This window comes from Callionymus lyra, chromosome 5 (assembly GCF_982586985.1).
Source record: "Callionymus lyra chromosome 5, fCalLyr1.hap1.1, whole genome shotgun sequence".
In the NCBI taxonomy this organism is placed as follows: domain Eukaryota; kingdom Metazoa; phylum Chordata; class Actinopteri; order Syngnathiformes; family Callionymidae; genus Callionymus; species Callionymus lyra.
The window spans coordinates 4,197,796-4,220,500 of NC_141822.1; the positions used below are offsets into that span (position 1 = coordinate 4,197,796).

The following is a 22,705-nucleotide window of genomic DNA, read 5'->3' on the forward strand; positions in this document are numbered from 1 at the left end:
TATTGTATTATGTTGTAGTAATACATTGATAGTGTATTATGTTGTAATAATACATTGATGTTGTATTATGTTGTAGTAATACATTGATAGTGTATTATGTTTTAATAATACGTTGATGTTGTATTATGTTGTAGTAATACATTGATATTGTATTATATTGTAATATTACATTGATATTGTATTATGTTGTAGTAATACATTGATAGTGTATTATGTTGTAATAATACGTTGATGTTGTATTATGTTGTAGTAATACATTGATATTGTATTAGGTTGTAATAATACATTGATATTGTATAATGTTGTAATAATACATTGATATTGTATTATGTTGTAATAAGACATTGATATTGTATTATGTTGTATTATGTTATACAAATACATTGATATTGTATTATGTTGTAATAATACATTTATATTGTATTATGTTGTATAAATACATTGATGTTGTATTATGTTGTAATAATACATTGATATTGTATTATGTTGTAATAAGACATTGATATTGTATTATGTTGTATTATGTTATACAAATACATTGATATTGTATTATGTTGTAATAATACATTGATATTGTATTATGTTGTATAAATACATTGATGTTGTATTATGTTGTAATAATACATTGATGTTGTATTATGTTGTAGTAATACATTTATATTGTATTATGTTGTAATAATACATTGATATTGTATTATGTTGTATAAATACATTGATGTTGTATTATGTTGTAATAATACATTGATGTTGTATTATGTTGTAGTAATACATTTATATTGTATTATGTTGTAGTAATATATTGATATTGTATTATCTTGTATAAATACATTGATATTGTATTATGTTTGTAATAATACATTGATATTGTATTATGTTGTATAAATACATTGATGTTGTATTATGTTGTAATAATACATTGATGTTGTATTATGTTGTAGTAATACATTTATATTGTATTATGTTGTAGTAATATATTTACTATTGTATTATCTTGTATAAATACATTGATATTGTATTATGTTGTAGTAATAGATTGATATTGTATTATGTTGTAATAATACATTGATATTGTATTATGTTGTATTAATATATCTATATTGTTATATATTGATATTGTATATTGTATACATCACATGTATTTATGTGATATAGATTGAGATGATGAAGATGATGATGATATTCTGTACAGTTTTTTATTGAATTTAAAAGACTACACATTTAAAAACATTGAATTAAGAAATATATATTTGAATTAATTGAATTGCAATATCAAACTCTATGTGTAAATAAAGCCCAAAACATTTAGAAAAGATCAAACTTTTTCTGCTGGAGTCGCTGGGATTTAATTGTTCCTTCAGCTGCGGAGCCACGTAACGACTGCTGCCATCTAGAGGCCGGTGGTTTCATTGCAACACAGTAATGCGCAAACGCTGTGACCATTTTTAAAAACATAAACCATAAAAGAAATATGACGTTACATCTATTATTCCGATGATGCTGATAAACCTGCTGATTTCAGCAGCATCTCGTCCTCTGACTCCACCATGACATCATATCAAAAAATACTCAGATTGTGTCGTTACACTGTGTTTTCGTCACTCACCTCCCACTTGTTCTGCGGCGACTGGCTCTGCAGCTGGATCAGCCAGTCCTGCTGCCCGTCGCACACGGCGCAGTGGTGCATGGTGATGATGAGGGGCCGAGTCAAGAGGGCCCCGGGGGGCCCGCAGCTCACCACGGGGCTCAGCACGGTCTGGCCATCGTCCACCAGGGGCCTACAGGGGGGGGCCACACAGAAACATGTGGTCAGCGCCGACAAACAGGACTCTGGGGGGACGACGGTTACCTCAAGTTGTCCTTCCTCTGCACCGTCACGAACATCTCGTACACTCGGCCCTGAGGAACGGCCCCGGCCGGGATCAGCAGACTCACCCCTGAGAACACATCAGACGTGTCACATGTCAGGTGGACTGGCAGAGCGAGGAGTCGCTGCACTCGTCGCTGCCAGTCTGGAGTGTAATTGGTGTGACTGCCGGGAGTCTAATGGTGCCGCGCGAGCAGAAACACTTATCCTGGAGACAAAGTGTCCCCGAGTCCAGTCCTGGTTCTGTGGACGTAAGTGGACATGAACGTCTGACACCGAAGTTTTACAGCATCGAGATAAGACTTTAAATTAAAGAAGGTTTAGCAATGGTGATCATGATACAGGGTCAAAGATACGATATATGGTGATACTGTAGTAACAAGTATATATGTGTAGTATTGTCCAGTACGTGACTCTGGTGTTGTGATAGTGTAGTAACAAGTATATATGTGTAGTATTGTCCAGTACTTGACTCTGGTGTTGTGATAGTGTAGTAACAAGTATATATGTGTAGTATTGTCCAGTACTTGACTCTAGTGTTGTGATAGTGTAGTAACAAGTATATATGTGTAGTATTGTCCAGTACTTGACTCTGGTGTTGTGATAGTGTAGTAACAAGTATATATGTGTAGTATTGTCCAGTACCTGACTCTGGTGTTGTGATAGTGTAGTAACAAGTATATATGTGTAGTATTGTCCAGTACTTGACTCTGGTGTTGTGATAGTGTAGTAACAAGTATATATGTGTAGTATTGTCCAGTACTTGACTCTGGTGTTGTGATAGTGTAGTAACAAGTATATATGTGTAGTATTGTCCAGTACCTGACTCTGGTGTTGTGATAGTGTAGTAACAAGTATATATGTGTAGTATTGTCCAGTACTTGACTCTGGTGTTGTGATAGTGTAGTAACAAGTATATATGTGTAGTATTGTCCAGTACTTGACTCTGGTGTTGTGATAGTGTAGTAACAAGTATATATGTGTAGTATTGTCCAGTACTTGACTCTGGTGTTGTGATAGGGTAGTAACGAGTAAATATGTGTAGTATTGTCCAGTACTTGACTCTGGTGTTGTGATAGTGTAGTAACAAGTATATATGTGTAGTATTGTCCAGTACTTGATTCTGGTGTTGTGATAATGTAGTAACAAGTATATATGTGTAGTATTGTCCAGTACTTGACTCTGGTGTTGTGATAGTGTAGTAACAAGTATATAGTATGTGTAGTATTGTCCAGTACTTGACTCTGGTGTTGTGATAGTGTAGTAACAAGTATATATGTGTAGTATTGTCCAGTACTTGACTCTGGTGTTGTGATAGTGTAGTAACAAGTATATATGTGTAGTATTGTCCAGTACTTGACTCTGGTGTTGTGATAGTGTAGCAACAAGTACATATGTGTAGTCATGAAACAGTATCATTACTGTCACAGAATATTTATACCTTCAATCTTATCAAATCTTACTTCAGTCAATAATCTGTAGAGTAGAAATCTGAAGCCAGATCTTGTCTCAAAGTCACGATGATGTGACTTTGACTCCAGAGAATCGATGATTTCTCTCCAGTCGTTACTACAGTCGACAGGATTTACATTTTCCCAGATCGATCTGATATGAAGTGCAGACACACAAACACTCGTCACAGCAGGAGGTCTGTCACATATTGACTCCTGGTGTCCTTGTGCTGCCGTTCACAGAGTAACACAACACTCACACAACACTCACACAACACTCACACAACACTCACACAACACTCACACAACACTCACTCGCTCCGGCTCAGGTAGCTCGGATCAAATCTTCCGAGCTACCTTGGCTACAGTGGGAGCGACACGAGGAGGTCGAGCAGCCGAAGACTGGTTTAAAAAAAAAAAAGATGCTAAACTTGTTTGTGTTTCCTTTAATGTCGCGCCTGGTTCGTGTGCGTCCGTCGACACGAGAGAAGACTTCGCGAAACACAACACAACACACACACACACACACCGCCATCCACATGTGCGTCCATTTGTGGTTTCAACGTTGTGTGTCAAACTACACGTCTTTTTAATTTTTTTTACTTTATTATTTCTATATTAAAAGGTGTTTTTTTTTGTAATTTAATTAAAATAAATGAATATTTTAAATACCTTTTTTTTATTTTATTTTACAAATATAGTTTGATACTTTATCTGCAATAAAAGTATTTTTCATTATTATAGACTTCTTTATTACCAGACCAATCCAATCAGGCACCGAGTTACTCGCTCATCACATGATCGTCTGTGCGTCACATGATCGTCTGTGCGTCACATGATCGTCTGTGCGTCACATGATCTGTGCGTCACATGATCGTCTGTGCGTCACATGATCGTCTGTGAGTCACATGATCGTCTGTGAGTCACATGATCGTCTGTGAGTCACATGATCGTCTGTGAGTCACATGATCGTCTGTGAGTCACATGATCGTCTGTGCGTCACATGATCGTCTGTGCGTCACATGATCGTCTGTGAGTCACATGATCTGTGCGTCACATGATCGTCTGTGCGTCACATGATCGTCTGTGAGTCACATGATCGTCTGTGAGTCACATGATCTGTGCGTCACATGATCGTCTGTGCGTCACATGATCGTCTGTGAGTCACATGATCGTCTGTGAGTCACATGATCGTCTGTGAGTCACATGATCGTCTGTGAGTCACATGATCGTCTGTGAGTCACATGATCGTCTGTGAGTCACATGATCGTCTGTGCGTCACATGATCGTCTGTGCGTCACATGATCGTCTGTGAGTCACATGATCTGTGCGTCACATGATCGTCTGTGCGTCACATGATCGTCTGTGAGTCACATGATCGTCTGTGAGTCACATGATCTGTGCGTCACATGATCGTCTGTGCGTCACATGATCGTCTGTGAGTCACATGATCGTCTGTGAGTCACATGATCGTCTGTGAGTCACATGATCTGTGCGTCACATGATCGTCTGTGCGTCACATGATCGTCTGTGAGTCACATGATCGTCTGTGAGTCACATGATCGTCTGTGAGTCACATGATCGTCTGTGAGTCACATGATCGTCTGTGAGTCACATGATCGTCTGTGAGTCACATGATCGTCTGTGCGTCACATGATCTGTGCGTCACATGATCGTCTGTGCGTCACATGATCGTCTGTGAGTCACATGATCGTCTGTGAGTCACATGATCGTCTGTGAGTCACATGATCGTCTGTGAGTCACATGATCGTCTGTGCGTCACATGATCGTCTGTGCGTCACATGATCGTCTGTGCGTCACATGATCGTCTGTGCGTCACATGATCGTCTGTGAGTCACATGATCGTCTGTGCGTCACATGATCGTCTGTGCGTCACATGATCGTCTGTGCGTCACATGATCGTCTGTGCGTCACATGATCGTCTGTGCGTCACATGATCGTCTGTGCGTCACATGATCGTCTGTGAGTCACATGATCGTCTGTGCGTCACATGATCGTCTGTGAGTCACATGATCGTCTGTGAGTCACATGATCGTCTGTGCGTCACATGATCGTCTGTGAGTCACATGATCGTCTGTGCGTCACATGATCGTCTGTGCGTCACATGATCGTCTGTGCGTCACATGATCGTCTGTGCGTCACATGATCGTCTGTGCGTCACATGATCGTCTGTGCGTCACATGATCATCTGTGCGTCACATGATCGTCTGTGCGTCACATGATTGGCCCAAAGTTCCATCAAGTCACTATTATAGCAATATTTTTTATTTTGAATTAAAAGTAGTTAAACATTTTAAGATAAGTATTAGAGCCACTCAAAAAACAAAAAGTATTACTGCGAGATTAATTTAATTACTTTATTACGAGATAAACGACGGTAATATCCTTAAAAAAATTATTAATTTTGTACGACTTTAAAGATTTTCCTTTGACTTTAATCTCGTGATAAAGTATTTTGTACGACTTTAATCTCGTAATAATGTGTTGTTTTATTTGAGTCGCCCTAATACTGTGTCATTGATGTACAAATAAATTAATAATAAACAAGTAAAAATCAATACATTTCAGTCCAAAAGTTTCCTTTTTTCTCGTCCATTCAATACTGTGATGACACTGATATACGACTTCCAGTCAAAGTCTACTTACTAATTAATAAAAGAAGCATAAAAATACACCGTAGCTCTGAAAATTGACATTATAATCACGTTTTCAATTTAAGGTTTTTAGTCAAACATGCTACTAAAGGTCCAGATAAGAAAAACTACAAACTAAGTGGACGATGTTTTTTTTTTTTTGTCATTTTTATTCAGGTCTTGATAACCTTAACCATTGTTTAATCTTTCAGCTGTTTGTGGTTTAATTCTGTTAGAAAAACAAATATAAAAGCTCTTAAATAAAACCTTCAGGAAACATCGATGATGTGACGAGGAATAGATTTTACATTTATATTTTGACTGGTCAAGATTATATTTTCGGACTCAGGACCTTTATTTTGAAGGATTTCTAATACACCTCAACTCACACAAAATAAACAATTAGTCTTTTTTACACTTATATTCACTCAAAATGAATGTATTTACTACAAAATAAAACGAGGTGTATTGTTTTAGGGTTGCTAATTAAAATAAAATAATACTAATGAAATAAAAAGAGGTGTCAGTGGAACACTAACAGACTTTAGAGTCAACATAGAAAAGTCTTTTTACAATCATTTGTTTGTTGCTTCATGGAGTCGCGGTGAGTCACGGGGAGTAAAAGAAGTGAAGCCTCTTCAGTTTGAACGAGTGTAAATGATCTTCCGTGTCAGGAAGGTTTTTTCTTTCGAAGCAGCAAAGGTGCAAAAACACTCGACTCACAACACAAGAGACACTTTGCTCGACACTCGTGTGAAGAGATGCTGAGATGATGAACGTCACGAGAGCAACACTCGCTTGTTGCGGCGAAAACACCTTCAACGAAAACCTGCCGACGAAAGAGCCGCGAGAACAACTTTATAATCAGACTCTTTACTTTCTAAATTAAGTTCAAGAGTCAGCGGAACTACTTCCTCACTCGTGGGTCAAACTCTTGATTTTTGGAAGATCGAAAAAAAAAAGATGTTTTTTTTATATTAATTTATAGCATTAATTAATTAATCTCCATGACAACCATAGCAACTATAGCATCGTACATATTGATTGATCACATTTTAAACTTCCTAGTTTTAATGATCTGACTCTTTAATGCTCTAGTAGAAGAACTTACATTTCTCCTTCAAACTCTTCACTGGCTGCCAGTTTCTTTCAGGATCATTTTAAAATTCTGGTTCTTACTTTCAGATCTATTCATGGTCAGACCTTCCATCAGTGATCTGATCCAGACTTACACCCCAGCTCGGGCTCTGAGGTCTGTGTTTGATGATCTACTGACTCCTTCAAGAAACATATGTGTTTGATGATCTACTGACTCCTTCAAGAAACATCTGTGTTTGATGATCTACTGACTCCTTCAAGAACATCTGTGTTTGATGATCTACTGACTCCTTCAAGAAACATCTGTGTTTGATGATCTACTGACTCCTTCAAGAAACATCTGTGTTTGATGATCTACTGACTCCTTCAAGAAACATCTGTGTTTGATGATCTACTGACTCCTTCAAGAAACATCTGTGTTTGATGATCTACTGACTCCTTCAAGAAACATGTGTGTTTGATGATCTACTGACTCCTTCAAGAAACATCTGTGTTTGATGATCTACTGACTCCTTCAAGAAACATCTCTGTGTTTGATGATCTACTGACTCCTTCAAGAAACATCTGTGTTTGATGATCTACTGACTCCTTCAAGAAACATCTGTGTTTGATGATCTACTGACTCCTTCAAGAAACATCTGTGTTTGATGATCTACTGACTCCTTCAAGAAACATCTGTGTTTGATGATCTACTGACTCCTTCAAGAAACATCTGTGTTTGATGATCTACTGACTCCTTCAAGAAACATCTGTGTTTGATGATCTACTGACTCCTTCAAGAAACATCTGTGTTTGATGATCTACTGACTCCTTCAAGAAACATCTGTGTTTGATGATCTACTGACTCCTTCAAGAAACATCTGTGTTTGATGATCTACTGACTCCTTCAAGAAACATGTGTGTTTGATGATCTACTGACTCCTTCAAGAAACATGTGTGTTTGATGATCTACTGACTCCTTCAAGAAACATCTGTGTTTGATGATCTACTGACTCCTTCAAGAAACATCTGTGTTTGATGATCTACTGACTCCTTCAAGAAAAATCTGTGTTTGATGATCTACTGACTCCTTCAAGAAACATCTGTGTTTGATGATCTACTGACTCCTTCAAGAAACATCTGTGTTTGATGATCTACTGACTCCTTCAAGAAACATCTGTGTTTGATGATCTACTGACTCCTTCAAGAAACATCTGTGTTTGATGATCTACTGACTCCTTCAAGAAACATCTGTGTTTGATGATCTACTGACTCCTTCAAGAAACATTTCAAGACATTTTTATTTGTGCTTTTTCTTCACTTTCTTGTTGCTGCTGTGTTTGTCTCTATGTTGTCTTTTAAACTATATATTTTAACTGTATATTGTTTTTGATGGTTAAAGCTCTTTGTGACTTATTTGGAGATACTACTTTTAAAATAAAGTGGATTTAAAATCTAATATTAAAAAAAAAACGTATTTAATTTTCTTTACAGTGTCATTACTTCACTTCCTATTTTGTAGTAGATTTTTCATGGAGTTATAAAATCTTAATGATCATTAAATCAAATGAATGAAATATTATATAATCTACGATCAAATCACAGCTTGATCTTATTTTAAATGTAATTTTCATTCAATTTTTTTCCATCATATACCAGCTCCTTATATTTCTTTCTTTTAGCTTGAAGGCCCCTTACACGAGTCGATAACGTGGCCCCTGAAGGAACCAACCCATGACCTTGACTCGGTGTTACTGATCCAGAATGTTTAAACTTCTGCTCGAGAACTTCCTCGAGGCTTCAATAACGACCAGTTAAATCAAAAGTTCTCGGCTCCAGTACCTGAGTTGGGGACGATCAGGTGTCCCCCCTGCGAGCTGAAGGACCCCAGCGCCGTGCAGGACGGGTCCCGGGCCCGCATCAGCGTCTGGGTGCGTCTGCCCAGCGTGTTCTCGCCGTTGTCCAGCAGGCAGTGCTGCAGCTTGGGCGAGAGCTTGGACGAGAACTCGCCGCCCAGGTCGTCCTGCGGCGTCACCAGCCCCGAGGAGTTGTACACCTTGATCTTCAGGTTGGGCAGCGGGTCCAGCAGCGGCGAGTTGGTCATGGGGATCTTGTCGGCCACGTCGTGCAGGGCGTAGACGGGGCCGCGGTACATGGCGGCGGCCGAGGTCAGGTCGGGGGGCGCGGTCAGGAGGTCGGCTGGCCGGGAGGAAGAACAGTCGACGTCACACACGGACCTCACAGACTCATGATAAAAGTGTTAAAAACGATGGATGGCGCCGTGTTATTCTTCCTCGTCAAGCGAGTCCACTTCAGCCACGAGACTCCCGCAGAAGTCAGGAGCGCAGCTGTGATCCACGAGGAGCAGATGGCGTCGGCGACTCTACGAGGATGAATGTTAGTCGAGTGGGTGGAAGACGTTCCTCTGCTCGACAACTGCCGTCTAATGATGGAGGAGTCGATGAGCGAGTCGCTCAAGTTTTACTTCGGGATTATTGACATGTTAAGAGAAGAGCAACAAAACAACTCTTGCAAAGGAAACTTTCTGTAAAAGTATTTTTCAGAAAACTTAATAGTCTTGAGTTTGTAAGTTTGTCTCTTAACATGTGAAAGTTTCAGCTGCTGATACACAAACTATAATAATGGTTATAATTATCTTGAAGCACTGTAACTATTATTACTCCATGTTACTCTGCCAGGCTGGCTAGTCAGTCAATACTGCAGAGCCTCGCAAGTTATACTACATAGACTCACATGGTAATACTGCGGAGCCTTACAGAGAAAAACTAAGCCTTGTGGAGTAATACTATGGAGCCTCGCATAGTTATACTACAGAATCTCACAAAGTAATACAACAGTGCCTCCTGAAGAAATACTAATACTTCGCAGAGTACCATAAAGAGTATCTCGCGGAGTAACACAGCGGAGTCATGTGGAGTAATACTACAGAATTTCACAGTGTTGCGGAGTAATACCACGGAGGTATACTTACTTATACTTATTTGAGTATCACAGAGTATTACTACTGAGCCTCAAAGAGTTATTCTATGGAGCCTCACAGATTAATACTACAAAGCCCTTGTGGAGTAGTATCAGGGGGCATGGCAGAGTAATAGTACAGAGCCTTATGGAGTAATACTACAGAGCCTCCTGAAGAAATACTAATACTTCGCGGACTAATATATAGAGTCTCACAGAGTAATACTACTGAGCCGCAAGGAGTAATACTAAGGGGCCTTGCAGAGTCATGCTACAGAATCTCTTGGAATAATACTGCAGAACCTTGTGGAATAATACTACAGAACCCTGTGGAGTAATACTACAGAGCCTCCTAAAGTTATACCAATACTTTGCAGACTCACATATTGAGTATAAATGGAATAATACTACTTAGTGTTGCGGAGTAATATATGGTCATGCAGAGTAATACTATGGAGACTCGTGGTACAGCTCTGTATTTAACCAAAGTTGTACTAAAACATTTAGAGTACAGTGTACCACTGTGTTTCTGCAGAATATTAAATGATTTGAAGTGCTCCTTATAGTCTGAAAAGTACGGTAGTATAAATGGTGATGTACTGATGATGTACTGAACGCCGTCATGTTCCTCATCAAGCCTCGTCTATTCTCTCCAGTCTCAGCCCAGAGAAGGAAGTTCAAAGCAGACTTTGACGTCTCGTCCAGATCTGAACTTTGACTGCAGACGCCGTTGAAAGGCAAACATTTGAGCCGCGGCTTCATTAAAATGCAGGCGATACAGATGGAGACGTTGAAACCTGAGCTTCATCGGACACATCGTGGCCAGCGTGGGGTTGTTAATGAAGCCGCCTCGGGCGACTCAGTGGGAATCCAGCGTCCGGTGATTTTCACAGCCTGGAGGCCAGCGACGCTTCTGTACATCAGTCCATGAGACGTGTTTAATTGAACCAGATCTTTACGTTTAAACATGATTTCTACACCTGGATTCTTCTTGATGAGCCCGTGGCGGTTCGTCTTTAATCACATTTTAAAGTTACTCTTCCTGCTTCATAATTAAGATTATACTATATTAAGGAGCACTCGAAAAACCTAAACACTACTTTTGACAAGACCTGGACGATGGGTTCAGATCCTGGGAAACTTCCAGTGGGAGTTTCAGACCAAGGATACGTTATTAAGCTTTCAAAGGAGACGTTACGACCCGAACTCTCAAGAGATGCTGCCAAGTTTATTCTGCTCTCAACTTTTTCAAATGGTTCAATGGTGAAAAAACCGTGAGAATTTAAATTAAAAAGGTGAAATTATGAGGCAGAAAGGAGCAGAATGAAGTGATGATGTTATTCTATGTTTTATCTTTTTGCACATTGTTCTTTTTATTTGCACTTTGTTCTTTTTATTTGCACTTTGTTCTGGCTATAATGAAACTTCTGTACTTTTTATCGTCTGCTGTGAACTGGAAACCTACTTTCCCCGAAGGAGATCTAGAGGGATTAATCAGGTCTATCTAATCTATCTAATCTAATCTAATCTAATCTAATCTAATTCAATCTAATCTTAAAAAACAGTAAACCAAATATTTTCCATTATAACAAATTTCAATACGGTTTGAAAAAGACTTGTGTTGTCATTAAATTCTCTTATTTTCTTAAAATCAAATATAAAAAAATAAACAAGTGCAAAATATCAGGAAACTTGTAGAAACTTAAAGTTTTAAACTAAACATTAAACTAAAAAAGAATACGAATAAGTAAATTGAAAGCAAATATTTATTTAAAAAACTTTTTTTACTTCAATAATTAACATATAAATCAGAAAATAATGAGAAGAAAACCTGTGAACGTCTGTCAGTTTACCTGAGAATATTCAAGGTCTAGGGTTTCGTTCCTTCACCAGTGACTCACGTCAACTATCGTTTACAGTCAGTCGTCCTCGTTGACTTTCATCCGTGAGACGCTTGTGTTGCCAAAGCAGCCGAAGTCAAACACGAGCGAGTTGGATGTTTGCGGTTGAGAAGCAAACGATCCCGAGCCAAGATAACACAGGTGCGTCGCCCGAGGCTTCCATCCCTCAAGCAGGTTTGAAACTCAAAACCACGACTACGGTGTCATCCTTGTGTAGAGAAGTTTAGCAACTATGTTTCACCGGAATATTGAAGAGTTGAATTAAACATTTGTTGAATTTTTTTAATTGAACTGTCGTTTTTAAGTTTTTAAATCATGTTAATTCAATTAAATAAATACAAATATTTAATCATTTCTCTATTTGAACGTTGAATTTGCTTTGTGTTTTTTTTAATACTTCACACTTAAATCCAAATGATTAAAAATATATATATATATATATTTCAATATGTGTATTTTTTTGATTGAATATAAAAATATTGGTGAAAAATTCCCACCAGACAAAACCAACAGAGTACCGAGTTACTTTCATCTAAACATTTTTAATAAACAGATTTAGCTTGATTAGCTCTCGGTACTCATTAGTCGTTATTAGTAGTCATTTTTTATATTGAATTTAAAACACTACAAACTGCATTTTCTTTCATTTATAATACTTACTTTTTAATGATTTAAATAACAATATAAAACTACATGTTTGAAATAAAAAAGCTTGAATTTTGAAATGACTTAAATGATTCTATTTACCCGGGTCAAGGTGACCCAGAGGCTCAAAAAACAAATGTGTTTGTGGTTAAGTATTTTTTTTTAAATGTCAACCTTTTAATATAGAAATGATTGAATTCAATTATTTTAAAAACATTGCAATTCTTAGAAAAAAGCCCTTATTTTCTTTGTTCTTGTCCCAAACAAAATACTAAAAACCATTGAATTCTCTTCTGATCAATTCTTCTCATGTCGAGGCTTCAATCCAAGAGTAACAGACGAGAAGTTTGGAGGTATTTGGAGGTTTTTAAGAGTATTTTAGGATGTAGATGACGACGAAGGAAACTGAGCTCCAGTCACTACATTAAAATGAATAAACATTTTTTTAAAAAAGGAACCGATTACTCTGAAAAGAATCCAACATTAGTCGACATGAGAGTAGAAAATGAAAAGTTTTGAGTGAACTAACGCTTTAAATTCCTTCAATATTCTGACGTCACGATAGACCTGAACCTCCATCACGGTTCCATCGATGAAATCCTGAGGATTAAAAGTATTAAAGCCAACCTTTGCGCGCCGTCTTGATGCTGACGGGCTGGAAGCCTCCGTTGAGAGCCGAGGAGTCGATGATGTCGGAGTCGAAGTCGCGGTGGTTCTTCCTGTAGACGAACAGCGCCACCACCACCGAGATCACCAGGCACATGATCACCGCGATGACGATCCCCACGTACAGCGCCACGTCGTCCGTGCTGGGAGCCACTGGAAAGCACAGCGAGAGGAAGAAAACGTCGGATCACATCTCACCATACGTCAAGATCGGCGGCGATAAACGTCGAGAACATTATCAGCAGAATAATATCCTGCAGGGAGATTGAGGCGGATATTAACGAAATAAATGAACATGTTCTTATCTCGGCCGCCATGTTTTTTATTCCTCACGCTTGACACGTCTGTGTCCGGCGGGGTTTATGAACCACTGACATTTCACAGGAATCTAATGATAAAATGTATTTTATTCATCATAACCTTCTTTTTCTAAATCTTTTGTTCACTCCTGATGCTAGTTTTCACTCCCATCATGATGATTGACAGCTGGAGCTCTACTAAAACCAGGAAATCACTCTTGATACTAATGTTTATAAAGTTAATTTGTAATACTAAAACAATAAATATGTGCAAAACATTAGAAAATTGAGAAAACGTCAGAAATCTCAACTTAATCTCAGGAAAATGTCAACTGGTAAAGTTTAACCTCTAGAAAATGACCACAAATTAGAATAAAACAGTTTTAACTTCAATGATTAAATGATAAACATGACACTGTTTCATGAAGCTTCATCAGCACTTCACCATCATTCACATATATCTTATAAGAAAATGGATTTTTACTCATATTTTTTTCATTTTCTATATCATTTGTTCACTCCTGATGCTAGTTTTCACTCCCATCATCACTCTTGATACTAATGTTTATAAAGTTAATTTTAATGCTAAATATGTAGCATTGCTATCTTGAGAAATAATTGATCCACAAAAATACTACTTTGGAAAAACACTGGAGGATTAAAATGGAATAAAACCGTATTTTCATGTCAGGAATTTGGTATTTCAGCAAGTAAGTAGTTTGTTTATGTTGTTTACAAAACAATAAATATATGCAAAACATTAAAAAATTGAGAAAACGTCAGAAAACTCAATTTTATCTCCTACTAAAACCAGGAAATCACTCCTGATACTAATGTTTATGAGATTCATTTAATGCTAAATATGTAGCATTGCTATCTTGAGGAACAATTGATCCACAAAAAATACTACTTTACACAAAACCTGGAGGATTAAAATCCATTAAAACCATATTTTCACGTCGGGAATATGCTATTTCAGCAAGTAAGTAGTACTTAGTACTTAGTAATACTAAAACAATAAATATGTGCAAAACATTAGAAAATTGAGAAAATGACAGAAATCTCAACTTAATCTCAGGAAAATGTCAAGTGGTAACGTTTAACCTCTAGAAAATGACCACAAATTAGAATAAAACAGTTTTAACTTCAATGATTAAATGATAACCATGACACTGTTTCATGAAGCTTCATCAGCACTTCACCATCATTCACATATATCTTATAAGAAAATGGATTTTTGCTCAAATTTTTTCATTTTCTAAATCATTTGTTCACTCCTGATGCTAGTTTTCACTCCCATCATGATGATTGACAGCTGGAGCTCTACTAAAACCAGGAAATCACTCTTGATACTAATGTTTATAAAGTTAATTTTAATGCTAAATATGTAGCATTGCTATCATAAGAAACAATTGATCCTCAAAAATACTACTTTTGACAAAACCCAGGAGGATTTAAATGGATTAAAACCGTATTTTCACGTCAGGAATTTAGTATTTTAGCAAGTAAGTAGTTTGTTTATGTTGTTTACAAAACAATAAATATGTGCAAAACATTAGAAAATTGAGAAAACGTCAGAAAACTCAACTAAATCTCAGGAAAACTTCAAGTGGTAACGTTTAACCTCTAGAAAAGTGACCATGAAATAGAATAAAACAGATTAAATTATAAACATGACACTGTTTCATGAAGCTTCGTCAGCACTTCACCATTATTCACATATATCTTATAAGAAAATGTATTTTTACTCTCTACTCAAACCAGGAAATCACTCTTGAAACCAAACGTTTTTAATTCAGTTTAACTTCAATATGTTGTTATGATCGTTTTTGTACGGATCAGATCACTGATGGAAGGTCTGACCATGAATAGATCTGAAAGTAAGAACCAGAATTTAAAAATGATCCTGAAAGAAACTGGCAGCCAGTGAAGAGTTTAAAGGAGAAATGTGAGTTCTTCTACTAGAGCAGCCAGTGAAGAGTTTGAAGGAGAAATGTGAGTTCTTCTACTAGAGCAGCCAGTGAAGAGTTTGAAGGAGAAATGTGAGTTCTTCTACTAGAGCAGCCAGTGAAGAGTTTGAAGGAGAAATGTGAGTTCTTCTACTAGAGCGGCTCAGAATTCTGGCTGCAGAGTTTAGTATGAACTGCAGGCGAGACACATCCTTCTGGTTTGGACATGAAAACAAACTGTCGACCCCTGAAGGTTCATCAGTCCAGGTCACTCCAGAGAAGCTCATGAGGAAGACCTCATGTTGTAAAAGCTTCTCTTCAGTCACTTCAATACTCGCCGTGATGAACGACGTGAACTTAACTCTCGTGTTACAGAGAAACAACATCATCCTCCATCAAAGGATCAACTTCACGAACACGTCACCAGATGAAGACGCAAAGATCAGAGATTTCGAAACACAACGACACAGAGTCCGAACAGAACCGCATCAAAACACTGAGGTTTTTCATCTTCAGATTCACACACAGTCGCTTCTGCCTCGACTTTGTTCTGACACTGGAGATAAGATCTGGACGTCGTTTCTCTCTCTTTCATCCCCCTCTCTCCTCCTCCTCCTCCCCCGAGTCTGTCCGTCCACTCTCCAGCTGGAGACGCCGGTGATTAGAAGGACGTTCATTACACATCAGAGCTGGTAACGTTCACCCTTGAACCCGAGGAACGTCCTTCACTGTCGCCCGAGTGACAAATGGACCAAAAGTATTCTGTGAAAACCTGGAAATGTCAGGAGGCGAGTGCGAACAAGAGCGTCTCCTGGTCCAGACCAGAAGTCTTCTCTGGATCTGAGTCTTTCAACTGTCACAGGAATGTACAAACTTAGAATGTACAACATTAACATCGACCTTTAAACTTTGGTGAGTCAACGAGTCGCATTTGTCTGTTTATGCGTCAACCTTTCATAAAAAGTACCTTTGAGGTAATATCATGACGATATATGACATAATTATACATAAATACATTGATTTCTAAATGTATAAATATAAAACTGAATTCCTTAATAAAATAATACATTTTTAAAATGTTGAAAGTTAAGTAAAAAAGATTTAAAGAGCAGTTTTATTTCTGTGTATATACACATTTTAACTTTTTGTTTTTTAATGATTTAAATTAGAAAGAAACACAACATCATTAATAGAGATAAATACAAGAGATATTCCATTTTTATTTCTTTCGTTTTGAGTTGAAAAACATCCATTTATGACTATAATACTGTCAAGTGAGTCTAAAATGTCCTCATCGTCATTTGTCTCTATGTCGGTCAATTTTTAAAAACCTGGGACTTTTGCGTCAATTTCAGGCCGAAAAAATGACATATTTGTACATAAATACATTGATTTCTAAATGTATAAATACATGAAATATCATATGTAAAAATACAAAACTGAATATATAAATAAATAAACAAGTTTAAAAAAAAAAGAAAATTAAATACAAATATTTGAATAGCTGTGTTATTTCTATGTAAGTAAGTAAGTAAGTAAAATTTATTTATATAGCGCTTTTCGAGACCAGGGTCACAAAGCGCTTAGACAATCAAAACAATACTCAAAAAAGTACATACTTTAAAGATCAAGATAATACTGAGAACAACACAGGAGTTCGAGAAATTCAAGGAAAAGCCTGAACAAATAGAAACGTATTAAGATGTTTCTTAAAGGAGTCAGTAGATCATCAAGAGCAAAGAGAGAGAAGATCGTTCCAAAGCTTAGGAGCAACAGCCTGAAAAGATTTCTCTCCTCTGGTCCTGAGCCGTGTGCGTGGAACCATAAGTAGATTCTGATCCACAGACCTCAGAGCCCGAGCTGGGGTGTAAGGCTGGATCAGATCACTGATGGAAGGAGGAGCCTGACCATGAATAGATCTGAAAGTAAGAACCATAATTTTAAAGTTGATCCTGAAAGAAACTGGAAGCCAGTGAAGAGTTTTAAGGACCGGAGAAATGTGAGTTCTTCTACTTGAGCAGAATTCTCGCTGCATGAGTTCTGAATCAACTGCAGACTTGGGTGACTTAGGTCAGTCTGTCAAACTGAGCCTGAGAAACCTGGGTGTTGTATTTGATAAAGACATGTCTCTTGTTCGACACTGAAGAAAACTGACCAGAAACTGTTTCCTTCAACTGAGAAAAATCTAAGTACTGTAAGTATGTATATATACCATATATTTATACATTTTATTTTTTTGTTTTTTAATGATTTAAATTAGAAAGAAACACAACATCATTAATAGATAAATACAAGTGATATTCCATTTTTATTTCTTTCGTGTTGAGTTGAAAAACATCCAATTATGACTATAATACAGTCAAGTGAGTCTAAAATATCGTCTTTGAAAGAATCATTTGTCTCTATGTGGGTCAATTTTAAAAACCTGGGACTTTTGCGTCAATTTCTGGATGAAAAATTAAATATTTATATATAAATACATACATTTTTTAAATGTATAAATACAAGTATAAGTTGTATAAATAAAATAATGGTATAACTGTATTAAATTGATCAAATTCATGAAAATTAGCATCTGAAGTGACGGTAAATGTCGACCAGGAAATCGGCAGGTCCGAAAAAAACGATTCGCGAATCGATCGTTTTAAAATATATTTGAAAGACTCATAGATAAATATGTAATTGATAAAAAAAGTCGGGGTTCCAGAGAACATTTCACTCACATATGATGTTTTGCGAGGGAGTTTGGTCGAGTGAAAAATGGGAAAACGATGTGGCCCATGTACTCGATCAATCTGAAAATGTCAATATTCTACAGAAACTATGATGTGTGTTCACTGACTACTTCCAGGAAGAGGAAAAAACACACAAACCTACTTGAAGGTTGTTCTAGAGATAAGCTTGAGACTGAAGTAAAAACCACGCTGATGCTTCTACGAGTGGACGTGAAGTAACTCGAGTGCTACGAAGGACAGTGGCCTGACTTCACCTGTCCAGGTGTACATGTCGGACACACACTCTCATCTCAAGTGTAACTACACACTCCAGAGGTGCGTGAGTACCTAAAGCCTCAGGGAGGTCCTGGTGAGTAATCCTTCCTCTGCTGAGGACAGGAAGAGACAGGAAGCCGCTGATGAACGTCTGAAAACTCAGGATTGTATTTTCACCTTCTACCAACTCCCCTGCGGTTATTAAACATAACCCCCTTCAAACCACGCTTTGACGGTAAGGAGACTAAGTGTGCGCATTAGAATGTATCGCTCCGGCTAATGCGAGCCTTTGAACGCGACCCATTGTCGGAGGGAGACGAAGGACAAGCGGTGGAAACGAGGGATTATTGAACGGGGCGAGGATGTGAGATTTAGGGGAGACGGGGCGGCGAGGTGGGCGGGGGGGCAGACAGCTAACTCTCCGAGGCTGAGAGCTGAAGGCCAAGGCGCTGATGGTGAGAGATGAGGTCAGAAGGATGTTTGAAAAGTGTCGGTGAAGAGTTAGAACTTCTGCCGAGACTTTTTTCATTGACTTTCTTTATTCCGGAAAGTTCATTTTTTGGCCGAGACGTTTGTTTAGAGCGAACTGAAGCAACTTAGACTGAAACATTTAACTGAGAAGAGCTGGTTCTCTTCCGGGATTTATCAAAATGTATCATCACGAAGCACCTTCTTCAAACACTTAGAACGAATCCGTGTCTCATATCACGCACTTCTCTAAGTGCACTGCTTTACAGTACACTGCAAGACAGTGCACTCAAATTTCGACATGTCCCGTATTTTCCGCACTATAAGGTGCACTTAAAAGCCTTTAAATTTCTCAAAAAACGACGTGCGCCTTATAATCCGGAGCGCCTTATATATGAACACAAGTTCTATCTATCAACCTGGTGGGTGACTTGTTTACAAACACCTTCATGACTCTGCGCCGACTGAGCCGACACGTCGGGGCGGGATTTTGTCATTGCGTCGTCACGAGGTGGGATTAACGATCCACGTCAAATCATGGTGGACGGCTATGGAGTGAGATTACTGCCATTGTTTTGAGCGAGTGTGTCTTGGTTGTTGTACACTCAAAATCACTCTGCTGCGCTCAACCAGTAATACACGTGTGTTCAACATGTCATACACGTGCGCTCTAGCCGTCATACACGCGCTCAACTTCACAGCTGCTCAACATTTGTCTGCTCACAACACCAGTCTCACGCGCTGCTGCTTGAATCCTTTTAAACATCATTTGAACATCGTTACCATGGGAGTGAACAGAGTTGTCAGAACGCTTAATAAAGTTTGACTTTATCTGACTGTTTTGTTGACGTTTCCTTTAGCTCAGCTTTATCTAGTGGATGATAACACAACCCCAGTCAAACGTTTGACTGTATATTTTATTCTATGCACCTTATAATCAGGTGCAAACTATTTTTGAAAACACTTCTAAAATATGCCTTTCATTGAAGATGCACCTTATAGTGCGGAAAATACTTTAGTACTGTCTCAAATCAAACTCTGCTGCTACACACTTACAGTGTAGTACTGTCTCAAATCAAACTCTGCTGCTACACACTTACAGTGTAGTACTGTCTCAAATCAAACTCTGCTGCTACACACTTACAGTGTAGTACTGTCTCAAATCAAACTCTGCTGCTACACACTTACAGTGTAGTACTGTCTCAAATCAAACTCTGCTGCTACACACTTACAGTGTAGTACTGTCTCAAATCAAACTCTGCTGCTACACACTTACAGTGTAGTACTGTCTCAAATCAAACTCTGCTGCTACACACTTACAGTGTAGTACTGTCTCAAATCAAACTCTGCTGCTACACACTTACAGTGTAGTACTGTCTCAAATCAAACTCTGCTGCTACACACTTACAGTGTAGTACTGTCTCAAATCAAACTCTGCTGCTACACACTTACAGTGTAGTACTGTCTCAAATCAAACTCTGCTGCTACACACTTACAGTGTAGTACTGTCTCAAATCAAACTCTGCTGCTACACACTTACAGTGTAGTACTGTCTCAAATCAAACTCTGCTGCTACACACTTACAGTGTAGTACTGTCTCAAATCAAACTCTGCTGCTACACACTTACAGTGTAGTACTGTCTCAAATCAAACTCTGCTGCTACACACTTACAGTGTAGTACTGTCTCAAATCAAACTCTGCTGCTACACACTTACAGTGTAGTACTGTCTCAAATCAAACTCTGCTGCTACACACTTACAGTGTAGTACTGTCTCAAATCAAACTCTGCTGCTACACACTTACAGTGTAGTACTGTCTCAAATCAAACTCTGCTGCTACACACTTACAGTGTAGTACTGTCTCAAATCAAACTCTGCTGCTACACACTTACAGTGTAGTACTGTCTCAAATCAAATTCTGCTGCTACACACTTACAGTGTAGTACTGTCTCAAATCAAACTCTGCTGCTACACACTTACAGGAAAGTTATTAAAGAAGAGGAAAAATTGTGAAGCTGTTAAAGATTGTTTTTTCTTTTAGCCAACCGTTTATCTCTTTTTATATACAAATAATCACAATATTATTATAAAGAGTGTATTCATTATTCAAGAGTAAATACAAGTAAAGGTTCAAACACACTTGATACTCATTATTAAGAGAAATAAAGAAGAATATTTGGTCATGAACAGTTTCTTTCTCAATATCTAGAGTTTCAAACTGTCCAACACATAAACAAATACAAAGTATTAGTAATAAGTAATAAGTATTAGTAACATAAACAATAAACACAAAGGTATAAAAGAAAGTAAAACAAAAAAAATGACTCACATGAATTTTCCAAATCAATCATGTCTTTAGCTTCAGATGACTTCTGATAAAAGGAACCTTGAGAAGAGAGGAAGGAATGGAGGGGGAGATAGAGGGAGGCGAGGGTGAGATCATGAGAGAGGGATGAGAGAGGGAAGAGAGAGGGATGAGAGAGGGATGACAAAAATCAAATTTAAACACAAAAAAACACAAAAAACAACAAATGAAACAGCAGCGACGTCATGAGTGATGGTGCGAGGAGATGATCGCTCCGGATGTGACCTTTCACCCCAGAGAGAGTGAAGATAGATGTGAGAGCGAGGGAGGGAGGAGGGAGGAGGGATGGAGGGATGGAGGGATGGAGGGAGGAGGGACTGAGATCCATCTACAGCTCAAGTGTGTTACGAAGCTGCATCTCAACACAAGGTTCTGAGGATGTGACTGGAGTTGTTGCTGTTTCTGGAACTACTGTTTTATTACAACGTTCATCTTGTTCATGATGTTACTTTAGATCTTTCTGTGTGTGTCCATGTGTGTGTGTGTGTGTGTGTGTGAGTGTGTGTGTGTGTGTGTGTGTGTGTGTGTCCATGTGTGTGTGTGTGTGTGTGTGTCCATGTGTGTGTGTGTGTGTCCATGTGTGTGTGTCCATGTGTGTGTGTGTGTGTGTGTATGTGTGTGTGTCCATGTGTGTGTGTGTGTCCATGTGTGTGTGTGTGTGTGTGTGTGTGTGTGTGTGTGAGTCCATGTGTGTGTGTGTGTCCATGTGTGTGTGTGTGTGTGTGTGAGTCCATGTGTGTGTGTGTGCGTGTGTGTGTGTGTGTATGTGTGTGAGTCCATGTGTGTGTGTGTGTCCATGTTTTTGTCCATCTGTGTGTTTGTGTCCCTATACGTGTGTTTCCATATACGTGTGTGTCCGTATACGTGTGTGTCCATATATTTTGTGTCCATATATGTTTGTGTCCTTACATGTGTGTGTCCATACATGTCTGTGGCCATGTGTGTGTGTTTGTCCATATATGTGTGTCCATACATGTTTAAGTGTGTCCATAGATGTGTGTGTCCATACATGTCTGTGGCCATGTGTGTGTGTTTGACCATATATGTGTGTGTCCATACATCTTTGTGTGTGTCCATACATGTGTGTGTCCATACATGTCTGTGTCCATGTGTGTGTGTTTGACCATATATGTGTGTGTCCATACATCTTTGTGTGTGTCCATACATGTGTGTGTCCATACATGTCTGTGTCCATGTGTGTGTGTGTTTGTCCATACATGTGTGTGTCAATACATGTTTGTGTCCATGTGTGTGTTTGTGTTCATATACGTGTGTGTCCATATATTTTTGTGTCCATATATGTTTGTGTCCATACATATTGTGTCCATGTTTCTGCGTGTGTCCATAGATGTGTTTATGTCTGTTTGTGTGTGTATCGATATATGTGTGTGTCCATG

The 22,705-nt window shown here is 38.2% G+C and overlaps 1 protein-coding gene across 3 annotated transcripts in view; it reads right to left on the reverse strand.

Annotated features, from left to right (window-relative positions):
• unc5cb (unc-5 netrin receptor Cb) overlaps window positions 1-22,705 on the reverse strand; it is a 226,927-nt gene that overhangs the window by 18,321 nt on the left and 185,901 nt on the right. For 2 of the 3 annotated variants that reach the window (XM_087790540.1, XM_087790541.1), the window contains exons 8-12: window positions 21,273-21,329; window positions 13,199-13,390; window positions 8,889-9,245; window positions 1,847-1,934; window positions 1,604-1,775 (exon numbers count right to left, since the gene is read on the reverse strand). In XM_087790540.1, the coding sequence (XP_087646666.1) occupies window positions 1,604-1,775; window positions 1,847-1,934; window positions 8,889-9,245; window positions 13,199-13,390; window positions 21,273-21,329 (866 nt within the window). The remainder of the gene's footprint in view (window positions 1-1,603; window positions 1,776-1,846; window positions 1,935-8,888; window positions 9,246-13,198; window positions 13,391-21,272; window positions 21,330-22,705) is intronic. The other variant, XM_087790542.1, reaches the window with a different exon arrangement.